Genomic DNA, 16,680 nt, shown 5'->3' with positions numbered 1-16,680 from the left:
TCTCTCTCTCTCTCTCTCTCTCTCTCTCTCTCACACACACACACATCCATCCTTGTTTATCCAATAACTTGGTAGAAACAGCACAAGCTGTGATACTATTTCTGAAATGACATTTTTGAATTACTAATGAAGGCTTGGACACATCATTTGGTTTGAATCAGCATTGGTAGATTCTGATCCGTCATGTAAGAAAGTAGGTCCATGCACAAATGCGTTTTTATGACTGTACTCAGTTTTTCCAAATTTTTTTTAAATTCACTTGTTCATTGAACTGTTGTATATAAGCAATATCACACTTGCAATCGTGCTATATGGCCCTAAATCAGCACTGCTGTGATTATCTACAGCCGAATCACAGCAGTGCTGATGTAGGGCCATATCACACTCTTGCTCGTGTGATATTGCTTAAATATACAGTGCATCTGGAAAGTATTCACAGCACTTCACTTTTTCCACATTTTGTTATGTTACAGCCTTATTCCAAAATGGATTAAATGTATTATTTTCCTCAAAATTCTACAAACAATACCCCATAATGACAACGTGAAAGAAGTTTGTTTGAAATCTTTGCAAATTTATTCAAAATAAAAAACGAAAAAAAATCACATGTACATAAGTATTCACAGCCTTTGCCATGACACTCAAAATTGAGCTCAGGTGCATCCTGTTTCCACTGATCATCCTTGAGATGTTTCTACAACTTGATTGGAGTCCACCTGTGGTAAATTCAGTTGATTGGACATGATTTGGAAAGGCACACACCTGTCTATATAAGGTCCCACAGTTAACAGTGCATGTCAGAGCACAAACCAAGCCATGAAGTCCAAGGAATTGTCTGTAGACCTCCGAGACAGGATTGTATCGAGGCACAGATCTGGGGAAGAGTACAGAAACATTTCTGCAGCATTGAAGGTCCCATTGAGGACAGTGGCCTCCATCATCTGTAAATGGAAGAAGTTTGGAACCACCAGGACTCTTCCTAGAGCTGGCCGCACGGCCAAACTGAGCGATCGGGTGAGAAGGGCCTTAGCCAGGGAGGTGACCGAGAACCCGATGGTCACTCTGACAGAGCTCCAGCATTTCTCTGTGGAGAGAGGAGAACCTTCCAGAAGAACAACCATCTCTGCAGCACTCCACCAATCAGGCCTGTATGGTAGAGTGGCCAGACGGAAGCTACTCCTCAGTAAAAGGCACATGACAGCCCGCCTGGAGTTTGCCAAAAGGCACCTGAAGGACTCTCAGACCATGAGAAACAAAGATTGAACTCTTTGGCCTGAATGGCAAGCATCATGTCTGGAGGAAACCAGGCACCGCGCATCACCTGGCCAATACCATCCCTACAGTGAAGCATGGTGGTGGCAGCATCATGCTGTGGGGATGTTTTTCAGTGGCAGGAACTGGGAGACTAGTCAGGATCGAGGGAAAGATGAATGCAGCAATGTACAGAGACATCCTTGATGAAAACCTGCTCCAGAGCGCTCTGGACCTCAGACTGGGGAGAAGATTCATCTTCCAACAGGACAACGACCCTAAGCACACAGCCAAGATAACAAAGGAGTGGCTCCGGGACAACTCTGTGAATGTCCTTGAGTGGCCCAGCCAGAGCCCAGACTTGAACCCGATTGAACATCTCTGGAGAGATCTGAAAATGGCTGTGCACCGACGCTCCCCATCCAACCTGATGGAGCTTGAGAGGTCCTGCAAAGAAGAATGGGAGAAACTGCCCAAAAATAGGTGTGCCAAGCTTGTAGCATCATACTCAAAAAGACTTGAGGCTGTAATTGGTGCCAAAGGTGCTTCAACAAAGTATTGAGCAAAGGCTGTGAATACTTTTTTTTTTTTTTACTAATTTCTTTTTTTTTTTTTTTCGTTTATTTTTTTTTTATAAAAATAAGATTTCAAACAAACTTCTTTCATGTTGTCATTATGGGGTATTGTTTGTAGGATTTTGAGGAAAATAATTAATTTAATCAATTTTGGAATAAGGCTGTAACATAACAAAATGTGGAAAAAGTGAAGCGCTGTGAATACTTTCCGGATGTACTGTGTGTGTGTGTGTGTGTGTGTGTGTTTGTGTGTGTGTATATATATATATATTCTTAAAATAGGTTTCAAAAACTGTTTGAATGATTACGTGGTGCAAGGAAAGCATTTTAATACCTTTTACTTGATGGTTACACAACATGACATATAAATATGATATAAGTCATTAAATAATGATTGTTTTGGTAGAAAATGCTTTGTTTCTCAAATGTTTTTTAAATGGTGGAACCAATGTAGACACAAAGATTAAATTTTTATAAACTTGTCACGTGGGGTCTGGGTATCTCAGCGAGTATTGACGCTGACTACCACCCTTGGAGTCGTGAGTTTGAATCCAGGGTGTGCTGAGTGACTCCAGCCAGGTCTCCTAAACAACCAAATTGGCCTGGTTGCTAGGGACAGTAGATTCACATGGGGTAACCTCCTCGTGGTTGCTATAATGTGATTCTCGCTCTCGGTGGGGCGCGTGGCGAGTTGTGCGTGGATGCCGTGGAGAATCCACGTGCACTATGTCTCCGTGGTAACACGCTCAACAAGCCACGTGATAAGATGCGTGGATTGACGGTCTCAGACGCGGAGACAACTGAGATTCGTCCTCCGCCACCCGGATTGAGGCGAGTCACCACGACACTACGAGGACTTAGAGCGCATTGGGAATTGGGCATTCCAAATTGGGGATAAACTTGTCACGTCTTTTTTTAAACTAGATATTTTAAAATAATTCTCATTTTTATCACCTCAGTTAACCTTGTTTGTCAATGACCATTTTAACAAGTTTAAAAATGTTGCAACAATGAAGAGAATTGAAAAGAAAACCGTGAGAACGTTTTTAATCTTCATTCTAGCTTGCACATTTGATGGAAAATAGTTTTTAGATGTTGTGTGAAAGTCACGAATCTTTTACTGTATATTTTTGATTGATTTGACTTGATTATATTTCTTGAAACGTTACCATCCAACTTGCAGCGATTCTGTTTAATCTACTTGCCAAAGTCAGTGATTTGGTGAGTGTTAATTTTAGACTCTGTATTTAATGATGTGTGTTCTGTGTGTGAGCACTAGATGTCAGCAGCTCTTCTATTAATCGGTGTGTTGTGTTTCCTCAAATGTTGAGCTACTAACCCACAATGCTTGAGTGAGATGTCTGTGTGTGATCAAATAAATAACATTTTAGTTTTATAAAGAAATGAATACGTAGGCACAATTTATGTTTGTCTACAAAACTAAGCTTAAGCCTTTAGATCAAAACTTTTGTAAGATCATGAGAAACATAAATGATCTCGAGTGTGTCTGAATGTTTCACTGCTTCCATACATCAATAACATACATGCCATTTAAATACAGTGAGAGTTGGAACACAAACGGACACAAACTTGTCCTTGTGAACACAGGAACAGAATTCAGGAAGCTGCTGTTTTTATGAAGTTCTCAGCACAGAACTACACACACACACACACACACTCACTCACACACACACACACACACACACACACACACACACACACACACACACACTCACACACACTTCCGTCAGTCTGTTATCTTGATCACTCGTTCAGAGTCGTGTCTCTCTTGTTCTCTCAGTTTGTTTTACACCTCTTTATGTCTCATCACCTCATCCATTGATGTAGTTGTTGTGTATTTTTGGATAACGGGATTCTTTAACGTTCTCGACACTCTAGAATGGCTGTATTTGGTGTGTTGGAGCATGTGAGTTCAATGTGGAAATGAATGTTTGTTGTTTATTTTCAGTGTTCTTTGTTTCTTTTTTTTCTTCTTTTTTGGTTCTTTTCTCTTTGGATGCATTTTAACTGTTCTCTCTTTCTTTGATTAGTTTTTTCATGTTATATTGTGTTTCTGTGTGTTAGCATGTGAGTGTGTACAGGATGTGTGTTGACAATGGAGCAGTAGGTTTTAGGACAATAGAGCCATTATCTGTGTGGTAGTTTGTATAACGTTTAGCGCGTCAGCGTTAAACACATAACTGAAGAAAACACTAAACTATATTTTTGCTAGATTTTACTCTGCTAAACTCACTGTATATGATGTTTGAGTTGGCTGACAAAATATTTGCTAATTTCTAGTGCATTGTCAGTATTCTAGGTGGTTGTTAGGAAGTTACAAAGGTGTTTTGGGGGGTTGCTAGAGTGTTTACTATGTGGATACTTTTTATTACTTTGCTGTGCAGTTGCTAGGGTGCTCTGGGGTGTTGTTATGGCGTTGCAATGTGGTTGCTAATAGGGCAGATTTTCTGATTTGATCTGATTCCGACTTATGGGTATGCAATGCAGTTAATTATACTGGGGATCTTCTTAGCTGGTGCATTACCAACATATTAGAAAAAATTAACAACATGAAATAATTTGAAATGCTAACGATGAGCAGCATTTCAACTCGCGCTTGATTGAGGAGAGGAAGAAAGAACAGCTCACTGTCCAGATGCACTCAAAAATAGATTTCCAAACAGATTAAGGTGATGTAGATCGCAAAGTATGAGGGAATTATATTACAAAAATGCGTAATAATTAAATACAGAAGCAGTGCTGTCATGGCGTGGCGTGGCGTGAAATAAAGCGGAGCCGTACCTGGCGTTCCGCTTGAACAAAACGTGCTTGTCAGAGCTTCTAAAAAGGAAACACCCTGGTGTTATACCTTTAAATCATCCTTTATTAAAGGTCAAATAATGAGGTGGGTTGTATAAATCAGCACAAACAATGAAACTGGTATTTCTCTGTGCAGTCAGAGCCGCTTTATGAGTCGCGGGAAAAACAGCGCGAGAGAGTTTCAGACTTCTCCCGGCTGAAACACTGACTCACGCGGAGACGCTCGTCCCTCGTGCACGCTTGCTGCAGCTAGACTATAACGTGATGGCTCGCGACGTAGTGAATCATAATATATGTGTCACGGTGTGTATCTTATCATGAATAGAGCTGAGAATGTTTGTGCTGTGTGACTCCAGTCAGGTCTCCTAAGCAACCAAATTGGCCCGGTTGCTAGGGAGGGTAGAGTCACATGGGGTAACCTCCTCGTGGTCGCTATAATGTGGTTCTCGCTCTCGGTGGGGCATGTGGTGAGTTGTGCGTGAATGCCGCGGAGAATAGTGTGAATCCTCCACACGCGCTACGTCTCCGCGGTAATGCATGATAAGATGCGCGGATTGACGTCTTGGATGCGGAGACAACTATCTAAACATCTAAAAATCCTTTAAAAAAAGATGCATTCACCTGAGAAGCAGCATATAAGATATTTAGACTTGCTTTTAGAGAATAGATCTTGAATATTAGTATATTTTGTCTTTACTGCACTCGCAGAAGTATAACCAAGTAAAAAAAATACACTAATATACAAAATACATTTTCTGAAAGCTGATCTAAGTATATCTTATATTATTATGTTATAAATGTATCTTGTTTAAGGATTTTTAGATCATTTTAAATGGAAAACAAGACAAAAACACTTGATAACAATAGCAGTTTCTTTTGCAGTGAGTTTTTGTAATGAATTAAACAATAAAAGGCATTTTTTCCCCTTGTAATTAAGTGAATAACATTTAGAGGTATTTTTAAAAGATAATTTTGTCCTCTTTATTGTTAGTAAGCATGTTTAATACAACCTTTTAAGTCGGGGCACAAGCTGAATAATCGGTTAAGAGCTAATGATTAATCGTTGCAATAATCGACTGAATAGTCGAATTCCTTCTAATAATGGTTAGATTAGTTGATCATCAAAATAATCATTAGTTGCAGCCCTAATTAGAGGTCGACCGATAGTGGATTTTGCCGATACCGATAACTAAGATGGTGAAAAGGGCCGATAACCGATTAATCGGCCGATAGTTTTTATAATCGATTTATAGAATGATTTATAACATTTTTCTTAGTCTTTCCTTACCATGACGGGCACAGACACAGAAGCTACAAAGAGTCCATAAATAAATAAAATACCAGATGTAATTTATTATTCAACCAAAATCCCAATAATAATCAGAAAAAATTAAGATTTAGTGTATAATGTGGGACTTTTAACTATAAAAAAGCTCAACACACTGGGGACTCTTATTTTGAAATGACGGAGACTTGGCTCCCTTACAATGCTCTGTATTAAGTATTAACCAATGAAGCTTTTTATAGCTTATATATTCACCAGCTGAATGTTTTTTGTATATAGTTTACCAGATGAGGTTTAATGAGGAATACGTTTTATTATTATTCACAAGATGTGAAGTTGGACACATGATGTATGTGATGACGGGGCACGCTTCCATATAGTCGCATTTTTCGTTCCATGTCTTTGCTTATAACCTTGGAAGAAACCAGACTCACTGTAGGGGCCAGTTCCCCTCTGACTAACGTCATGACTGTAATGACAATGTTACTTATGTATAGTGCAAGTCATGGTTTAAAATGAGTAAACTAAATAAGTGTTAAGGGTCAGTGTTTAAAAAAAGATTTTGAATGAACTATAAGATTAATGACTAATGTCTTTGAAGTCCATCCTGGATTAACTGCATAAATTCACATAGATGCATTGTCCTTTGTTAGCTGATGAAGGCTTTTGTTGGCAATTAATTGATAGTGTATGTATTCCATTATCAAGAGTGTAGTCCATCAATAGACCGAGGTGATGCAGGCAGAGATCAGTGAGGTGCATCACAGTTCAATCGGCAGGTAATTTCGGTGAGGTTCGGTGGGGTCTATCTTAAGTCCAGGGTTCAGGCTGTGGCATATGAAGAATCCGATGTCTTACAGTTGGAGTTGGCATCAGTTCATCCTCTAAAGGCCATCATAATAGACTGAAGTGATGTCTGGCTGGCACCGGCTGCATTTAGTCATCATCACTCCTAGGCACATAGGCACACTGGAGCTGGAGCTGGCCGACTCTGGTAACATCAAGATATGAATCCCGAGGTTGAGTCAGGGAAACAAATAGAATAATATTAGCGTAGATGCCATTCAATTATATGCAGAGTTATTGATCGTGATCAATTGTAACAGGGTAGAAGGAAAGGAGGAGGCAAGAACCGGCTTAACGATATAAATTATATTTTAATAATAAACTGAATCACAAGACGAACGCACACAGGTGTCGGACAGCTGTCCGTAACACTCTCTCTCTCTCTCTCTGTCACACTGCCGTCTCCAATTGGCCCTAATCCCTCTCGGTCTAATCAGCCCAATTAGGGGCCGGGTGTGTGGAATCATGACCCGGCTCCGCCCTGCCACATCAATGTTTCTGAGAAATGTTTCTGGTTCTGGCAGACTTAACTAAAGCAGCCTAATTGTGAGTTGAATGATAAATTAGGTGTATGTCTGACTAAATAGATGAGTCTTTATTCTAGACTTAATCTGAGTGTGTCTGCATCCCGAACAGTGTTAGGGAAACTATTCCAAATATGAAAAGGATCTACCTCCTTTTGTGGATTTTGATATTCTAGGAACAATTAACAGACCAGAATTTTGTGATCGTAATGAATGTGATGGAATATAGCATGACAGAAGGTCACTTAAGTACTGTGGGGCTAGACCATTCAAAGTTTTGTATGTAATTAACAGAATTTTAAAATGAATATGAAATTTAGCAGGTAGCCAATGTAACGATGATAAAATGGGGCTAATATGATCATATTTCTTGGTTCTAGTCAGCATCATCATCGTACTTTTTAAACCAATTGAAGTTTATTGATTAATCTTGCTGGACATCCTCCCAGTAATGCATTACAATAATCTAGTCTTGAGGTCATGAACGCAGAGAGCATGTGTTGTAATTTAGCAATATTTCTGTGGTGGAAGAATGCTGTGCTATCAAACATTGGAAATGTGATTTTCAAAGGACAGATTGGTATAAAATATAACACATAAGTTCTTCACTGTTGAAGACGACGTAACAGTACATCCATCGAGAGTCAAATTATATTTTAGCGGCTTATTTTTAGAGGTTTTTGGTCCAATAATTAGTTCCTCTGTTTTGTCAGAATTGAGTAAAAGGATATTTCTGGCCATCCAATCTTTGATTTCATTGATACACTCTGCTAGTTTTGAGAATTGTGAATTTTCGTCGGGTTTAGAAGAAATATAAAGTTGGGTATTGTTGGCATAACAGCGGAAACATATTCCATGATTCCTGGTAATATCTCCCAGGGGAAGCATATATAAGGAGAAAAGCAGAGGCCCTAAAACTGATCCCTGTGGCACTCCATACTTAACTTTTGTTTGATTTGACAATTCCTTGTTTACACAGACAAAGTGGTAGCGGTCTGATAAATAGGACCTGAACCATGCTGATACAAGTCCACAAATGTCAACGTAATTCTCCAGCCTATTTTTAGCAGCTCTTGCTCTTTCTCACAATGTAACGACCATTAAGTTGGAGGCGTTAAGGGCAGTTACGCTTGTTTTGCCAACTGCCATAAAAAGAAAAAAGGGGAGTAGGAAGATGAAAAACAAACTTAAAAACACCACAACATTTATTTTCTGGCTAAACGTTGCAATGGAGATAAAGACTTAACTGCAGCTTTCAGCATTCACGAGGATGTCCACACATTGGAGAGTTATTTGTTTGCATTTATTAATTCACTTTTCATTAAAGAGAATTATCATTTGTAAGTATTTTTATACATATGCACAGAATATGCATAGACCTCATATTCAAACAATTGTGACTTCCAAAAACTGTAAAGAATCTAAACCTGTGTTTTCTTTTAATGTGCCAATAGGCCAGTCCATATTTTCTATTTTTAAACAGGATTATCAAATGTGAATTAATTCATTTATATGTATACCATTGTATCATATTATGTTATATTCTCCTGGCAATAAAAAAGTGAACAGAATCATTATTTATGGGAGCAGAATACTTATCAAATGAAATATTAGAAAATATTTGAAAAAGAATCACAATTTTCTATTATATGAATTAAGCTGGAAGTATTATGACCACATTATTAGTATAATTTTTGTCTTAATACATGCGTTAAGAGTTTTACGCTACACATGTAATAACCAGAAACACTATGCAGTTCATACCTGTAGGTTACAAGCTTTATTAATTATCTGTCGTTGAATTAATAGTTAGTTAATTAGTAGTTAGTAGTTAATGTGCTATTAACCAATGTTGTCTGTCCCAAAGCTTGATAATATTGATTATTTTTTGGAGTGACTATTTGCTTTCAGATGCAACCCCTGTAGTCTGTTGATAACATAGAAATACACAACAAAGTGTGTTGATAGTGTTTCTTCAATAGCGTGGAGCAATAGGGTTCGATTCTGCGTTTGGCGTATTATTTTTCCCATTCTGTTTCTTGACTCCACTATTAATATTTTTTTTATTACTATTTATAATAAATAAAAACTAATATAACGGTAGCTGTACTTTAGTAATATTGTAGTAACCATGCTTCTTTGGCAGAAAACAGATTTGATGATATTAACAATGGTGTTATTGCAGTAATATTGTGTTAATATATTAACCATGTTTAATTTTGTGGTTACAATTAGTTTACTACAAAATACCATGGTGATACTATGGTTACTGTATCTGTAGAGGACGTCAGGACAGATCCGTGTTCCAATCAGTTTAGTGCATTATTTAGGACTTTAGAACTCTTAACATGAAAACTTGTGTACATTTTATATAACTATATCTGTATATCTTGAGTAAAAAAGTTACTTGTCCAGAGAGAAAAAAGGACATGTATTGATTACATGCTCAAGTAACAGAGTTTCTGTTGTATGTTTTCTAAAATTACGACATGGCCAACCTAATAGTATTATACCTATGGAATCAACTAGATTCTCTGGGAGAGAAATGTAAACTGCACTGGGTAGAGGAGGTTATTTTATGTGACATGTATGCACGATAGTCAAAGAAAGGAAAGCCTCCATCACCATCATTTACAGCAGGGGTGCTCACACTTCTATGGAATGAGATCTACTTTTCCATCATGTTATTACAGCAAGATACAATACACTATATACATTTATCACAATATCAACATTTCAGAGGGAGAGTGGAGAGACAGAGGGAGAGTGGGGCGGGGTTGCGTGCTGACGCAGATGGAGAGTGGGGGCGGGGTTTGTGCGCAGACGCGGAGAGAGAGTGGGTGGGGTTTGCGTGCAGACGCAGAGGGAGAGTGGGGGTGGGGTTTGCGCGGAGACGCATAGGGAGAGGGGGGCGGGGTTTGCGCGCAGAGAGAGAGTGGGGGCGGGGTTTGCGCGCAGACGCAGAGGGAGAGTGGGGGGCGGGGTTTGCACGCAGAGGAGGAGTGGGGCGGGGTTTGCGCGGAGACACAGAGGGCAGTTGGGGCGGGGTTGCGCGGGACATACACGGTGTGGCTTTATGGAAGAAATGGGTTATGTAACGCAACATCAAACTATATTGATATAAACGGTATTGTCTCATCCTATATCTCATTTTAAAATATGCCTATATACATTAAAAAGTTGATATACCACCCAGCCCTAAGACAGGGTTCAACTTAAAAGCCATCTTCATAAATACATTACAATTAAATACATTAAAGCAGACGTATGTAATTTTTTGAGTGTTAAAATACTTTATCCCAGCTTTATATGCAGAGACAACAATAAGTAAGCCATTCATAGGTTAATTTTCACGAAAACTGTATACAATGTGTTTCTGTGGCCCTATAAAAATTCCTGTTTGTTTTCAGTGACCTGCTTAGACCCGCCCCAACAACGTTACTCAACCAGTGGCGTGAGTTGGGGCAGGACTCTCTGACTGTTTGAACAACTGCAGGTGAAAAGCATATTCAGAAAGCTGTTTTGACCCTGTAAAGCCTGACATATGAAATAATTGTCAGAAAATGCAATTTTAAAAAATATATATTTTTTTTTACATTAAACTGTTTTTAGTACCATTAGACAAACTATAAAAGTATATATATATATATCATATTTGATACATTAGGCTTTAAAGGTCATTATCCCCCTGAGGCCCAGCAATTCATTGTTGTGTAGGACATTTGTCATGTAAGTATTTCTACAGTAATCTTGGTATTATCAGAGGACTCTCTGGGCTTTTCAGAGATACCAAATGTTTGACAGTTTGACCATGACAACTTCCTCTACTTGCTCTATAAATATGGATTGAAATGTATCACAGTTGAAATACAATATGAATCAAATACTTTATGCACGGAACACTATTTTGACATTTAAAAAAGGGAAATTGTGAAACTGTTTTCACTGGGTCTCAGGAACTTATGGTAAGATGACATCATAATAGCTTTTGATGTAAAATAATGAGACCTTTATAATGACAGAGCAGACTGCATATATGAAAATACACAGAAATATTAGTATACTCTTTAAATCTATCTTATAAAAAGGATTTGTCAAAATTTTCAGAGCTCTTTTTTTATGGTGGGCATGAATGTAATGTAATGGTGATTGAGAGATATTCCTCAAAAGTCTGTTTTATCATATTTGATACATGGATTTGAAAAGGCGGGTGGGCGGGTGTAGGGGGTGGGGGTGGGGGTGTTCAATAAAATAATACACAAACATTTATCCAAGCACAAGATGCTTATATTCAGCAAATACTCATTTTAAAATATCAGGAACAATATAATCATTACTGTCACTTTTACTTTATTAAAATAAGCAAAAATCCCCCACCCTCACCCCCCACACACACACACACACACACACACACACACACACACACACACACGAGTGCATGCAGTAGAAAAGCGGACATTTTTGGAACAATTTTAAAAATATTTTTCAATCAAGAAATGCCTGGAAGTGTCCACCAGGTGGCAGCAGACATCTAGTACATTGATTTTCTGCAAAATTTTGATTGTTAATGATGCACAGGATTTAGAAAATAGCATATCAAATTTGATGCATTATAGGGTTAAAACCAGTTTATTTTTGTAGTTCCGTTTGGTGGCACTAGTGTCACAGAAATTACATACTTCAGCTTTAAGACTTGCATTTGCTTTCCATTGTAAATCCAAAGTCACTGAAAGTGCATTAATAGCAGGGATATTAGGTTCTTCTAAAGGTAATAGGATCTCTGTTACTCTTAGTGCTGTTTTGGATCAACTATATCAAACTGCAACACTGTTACTATCTCCATTTGTGCTCAAACGTGTTCAGACGGTCTGGAGATGTTTTGATCAAATGTCACTCTGAACAGACTGTGCAATGAGAGAAAATCATGTTGTAAGACAAGAGCGGTTTCTGTTTTCACTATGACACTTTAACTACTGAAACTTCAGTCATTTCGGTCAGTCTGTGTTCCTGGGTGTGGCCATAAATAGATATTTGTACGGCAGGTTGCCTGTTTAAAATCAGACCTGAGGAGGGAGAAGATCCTGACGATGAAAAGCCTCTCGCAGTCTCTTTCTCTCTCTTACTTTCTCTATTGTTGTTTGGTGACGATACAAAAATATTGCTCCAAATACATATGACTGTCTTTCTTTCGTGGAACACAAAAGGAGATGTTTAGCAGAATGTTAAGGATATACAATGATAGTCAATAGTGACTGAGGCTGTCATTCTGCCTAAAATCTCCTTTTGTGTTCCACAGAAGAAAGTCATTCAGGTTTGTATCAACTATTCCTTTTTTAACTTTTGATGGTGCAATTTACTAATGTGTGAAGAAGTAGTGGAAATGTCTTGAGTTTCATTCGTCACTTGAAATGGAAAAGGTTGAAAGGTTTTGAAATGTTTCTCTCTTCTTCAGTTTGTCAGAGGTGTTTTGTGAAATCCAGCCAATTGTTTCTCCGGACTTTAGGGGTCACAGGAAATTCTATTGTTTTAATGTCCGTATGTGCTGATTTTTAACGGATGCGAGGAAAGGGAAATATCATCTGTTTTCAGTCCTGTAACTAACAGAGAAGCACCCAAAATGTGATTTTTCAATGTATCATGTTTTTTGTTTCAATGCATTCTATAAAGTACCCAGTTAATGGAATATATGTAACAGGATTATGTATTTAAAATGTAAAATTCCGTATTCCACTACAGTTACAATTTAAATCATTGGTAATTAGAATACAGTTACATTCAAAAAGTATTTTGATTACTGAAGAGATTACTGTGCATTTTATTGTCATTTTTTTCATTTAATATTTAGACTTTTCAGTTGTAAAACAATTATGCATATACATTATGTAATCTGAGGTGCACTTGAACAGCAGTGAAACACTTTCTTATGATTTGTTACATTCATACATGTTCAAACTGTTGTGAGTGAAACATGACGTCATTGAGGAACTTTCCTTTGATAGTTTAATAGAGGAGCTACAATGTTTCTACAGCTTAACAAAAAACAGTTGAAAACATATGTTTGATGTTGAATGAAGGTTTTTTCACCGTTATCTGTAACTCGTGATTTCTTGAAGAGGTGTGGTGTTGTGCCAGGAGGTGGCACTAATTTCTTAATGTAGCTCTTCTGAAAGAACACATTTACCTGTGTTATGACCTATTTTGTCTAACTTGTGTTGCTTTGCTTTCAGTGTTCTTCAGGTATATTTTATGTTACTATTTCCCTTTAATGAATAATGTTTTTAGAGCATTCATCCAAAGTGTGGTCTTCCTCCTTGTCATGGCTTACGAACCAGACGTGACGTGGCAGTAGTGCTGCACAGTTAATCGAAAAACTAATCGCGGTTACGGCTGCCGCGATTATGTATTCGTGAAAACTGATGATTACAGCCTTTAAGTCTGCTCCTGTTGTGTCAGTGGTTTCTATTTACAACATGTATTCTAACCAATCACAGACATGTCCGTTGAGCAATGAAATGGCAATAGCCAATCAGAGATGCTTAAATTAGTCCTCTGACCTATCAGTAATGACAACTGATCCTAATGCGCAAGTTTTAAACAGTCCCAGATGCTTGTCAGTGATCTCAAACAGATCTCAGATTATTTTATCCCCTTTTCTCTCAATTTGGAATTCCCACTTCTTAGTAGGTCCTCATGGTGGCGCGGTTACTCCCCTCAATCCGGGTGGCCTCCGCTTCTGAGACGTCAATCCGCGCATCTTATCACGTGGCTCGTTGTGCATGACACCGCAGAGACTCACAGCACGAGAGGCTCATGCTACTCTCCGCAATCCACGCACAACTTACCACGCGCTCCATTGAGAACGAGAACCACTAATCACGACCACAAGGAGGTTACCCCATGTGACTCTACCCTCCCTAGCAACCAGGCCAATTTGGTTGCTTAGGAGACCTGGCTGGAGTCACTCAGCATGTCCTGGATTCAAACTCGCGACTCCAAGGGGTTGTAGTCAATGTCAGTACTCGCTGAGCTACCAGAACCCCCTAAGCTTGTTTTGGAGGTGTAGCCAACATAAAGAATATGGCATGAATGGCATATTTCATGCATCACCGTCATTATTATAGCGTCTGCTCTAAAAAGACCCAATTCCCCCGCAGCTGTTATTGGTAGATTTAAAATGTTCACTAATTGCAAAATTCTGATTTCTAATTACCAAAGTGCATCCGCTGAGGCCAAATATGATCCATCGAAGATCTTACGTGAACAAGATCACCATTGCAGATCTAATGGGTTGAATGGGCACACGTCTCGCCACCATGGTCGTGTCTAGAAGGTAACCCCCCCAGTTACCTAAAGTCTTGCGACACTGTCTTTTGTGTTTTTGTTTTTCTGTTTCAAAAGTGGCTTTTTCTTTGCAATTCTCCCCATAAGGCCTGCACCCCTGAGTCTTCTCTTTACTGTTGTACATGAAACTGGTGTTGAGCGGGTAGAATTCAATGAAGCTGTCAGCTGAGGACATGTGAGGCGTCTATTTCTCAAACTAGAGACTCTGATGTACTTATCCTCTTGTTTAGTTGTACATCTGGTCTTCCACATCTCTTTCTGTCCTTGTTAGAGCCAGTTGTCCTTTGTCTTTAATGACTGAAGTGTACACCTTTGGATGAAATCTTCAGTTTTTTCAAGCATTGTATAGCCTTCATTCCTCAAACCAATGATTGACTGATGAGTTTCTAGAGAAAGCTGTTTCTTTTTTTGCCATTTCTGACCTAATATTGACCTTAAGACATGCCAGTCTATTGCATACTGTGGCAACTCAAAAACAAACACAAAGACAATGTTAAGCTTCATTTAATGAACCAAATATCTTTCAACTGTGTTTGATATAATGGCAAGTGATTTTCTAGTACCAAATTATCAATTTAGCATGATTACTCAAGGATAAGGTGTTGGAGTGATGGCTGCTGTCTAGATTTGATCAAAAATGACTTGTTTCAAATAGTGATGGTGCTGTTTTTTACATCCGTAATGTCCTGACTATACTTTGTGATCAGTTGAATGCCACTTTAGTGAACTGAAGTACCAATTTCCTTCCAAAACAGCAAAATCTGTACATTATTCCAAACATTTGGCTGCCTGTGTGTGTGTGTGTGTGTGTGTGTGTGTGTGTGTGTGTGTGTGTGTGTGTGTGTGTGTGTGTCTGTGTGTGTGTATATATATATATGCAGACATATGGTTTTATCATTTAAAACTACAAGTCATAGGCTTAAAAAAATAAAACTGCCCTTTTATGTACTATTACATTGAGAGTAGGTCTAAAGGGTTAACAGCAATACCCATATACAGCTGAGTGTTGAACTCAAATGTAAACAAATGCATGCGACAGCACGTGTAGACTCATATCAACTGTTAAAATCTGTTACTCTGAAGAACCACACGTCCTCGTGGTGGCGTAGTGACTCGCCTGTAGGTGTTCTCAATATCTCATCATCAGTCACTCATCTCAGTGCTATTCTGTGTGGATCCCAATTTAAATCAGATTAATATTAGTCACAATACCACTAATCACACCGGCACCGCGTCTTCATGCATTTGCTTAATTCGTGATTTTTGTTACAACAAGACGCCAAAGACAGTAAACAAATCATAAATATGAAGGATTTCTCACTGGAGCAGTTTTAAAGCTCTAATGGATATATGTTTCTTATTTTTGAAAGTATCTCTACTGTGTGTGATGCTCTCGTGGTTTTTACTGCTTACTGGTATGTCACAATGACCATTTGATATTGACAACAGAACTATTAATAACTGTTTTCAATACAAAAAAATGTTAGCAATTCATGTAATTTTAATGTAATGTTGGTAAAACGTAATAAAAAGGTTTTTTAGCAGATCAATTGGTCTAGATGATATTCCTGTTTGTCGGCTTTCTGTCAGATTCAAGAAGCTTTATTGTTCGTGCTCTTGACATTTGATGCTGATGCATCACGGGTGACCCGAGTTCGAGTCCCAGCTCATGAGGTTGTTTCCCGATCCCATTCCCACTCTTCTCCCTTGTCATTTCCTGTCTCCTCTCCACTAACTCTGTCATTAAAAAAGCCTACAAAAGGCCAAAAAAAAGAAGCTTTATTGTCATGATAGAAAAGCTTTAAATTGCCGTAATATCTCTGTGTGTCTGCGCACCTGTTGTGTTTGTGTTGAGTGACTCATTAAAGTGCAGTCCAGGTGTGTAAGGTGATCATTATCACTTGGAGCTGCTCATGAAACCTGTTGTGTGAGGTGTGTGATGTCACATCATGGAGACCTGCAGCTACATGTACACAGTGAGACTGAGAGTGAGCGAGACAGAATAAACATTCACAACGTGCTGCTAGAGTTTGTGTGA

The 16,680-nt window shown here is 38.5% G+C and overlaps 2 protein-coding genes across 8 annotated transcripts in view; one reads left to right on the top strand and one right to left on the bottom strand.

The window, feature by feature from the left end:
- anapc15 (anaphase promoting complex subunit 15) overlaps window positions 1-16,680 on the bottom strand; it is a 337,271-nt gene that overhangs the window by 223,096 nt on the left and 97,495 nt on the right. The gene's annotated exons all lie outside the window — the stretch shown is intronic.
- Window positions 1-16,680, top strand: part of LOC127421811 (arf-GAP with Rho-GAP domain, ANK repeat and PH domain-containing protein 1-like) — a 95,943-nt gene that overhangs the window by 22,334 nt on the left and 56,929 nt on the right. Inside the window, exon 1 of one of the 6 annotated variants that reach the window (XM_051664943.1) lies at window positions 3,612-3,753. The exons of 3 other annotated variants lie outside the window; for them this stretch is intronic. Coding sequence is in view for 1 of the 3 variants with exons in the window: in XM_051664942.1 (XP_051520902.1) it covers window positions 14,594-14,631 (38 nt within the window). In the remaining 2 variants the exon portion in view is untranslated. Of the gene's footprint in view, window positions 1-3,611; window positions 3,754-12,551; window positions 14,632-14,653; window positions 16,631-16,680 lie in introns of those variants that run through there. 2 more of the 6 variants (XM_051664942.1, XM_051664945.1) reach the window with 2 other exon arrangements.

Source organism: Myxocyprinus asiaticus, chromosome 31, assembly GCF_019703515.2.
Source record: "Myxocyprinus asiaticus isolate MX2 ecotype Aquarium Trade chromosome 31, UBuf_Myxa_2, whole genome shotgun sequence".
NCBI lineage: Eukaryota > Metazoa > Chordata > Actinopteri > Cypriniformes > Catostomidae > Myxocyprinus > Myxocyprinus asiaticus.
The sequence above is the reverse complement of the archived record's forward strand: the minus strand, read 5'-3'. Positions and strand labels throughout refer to the sequence as shown.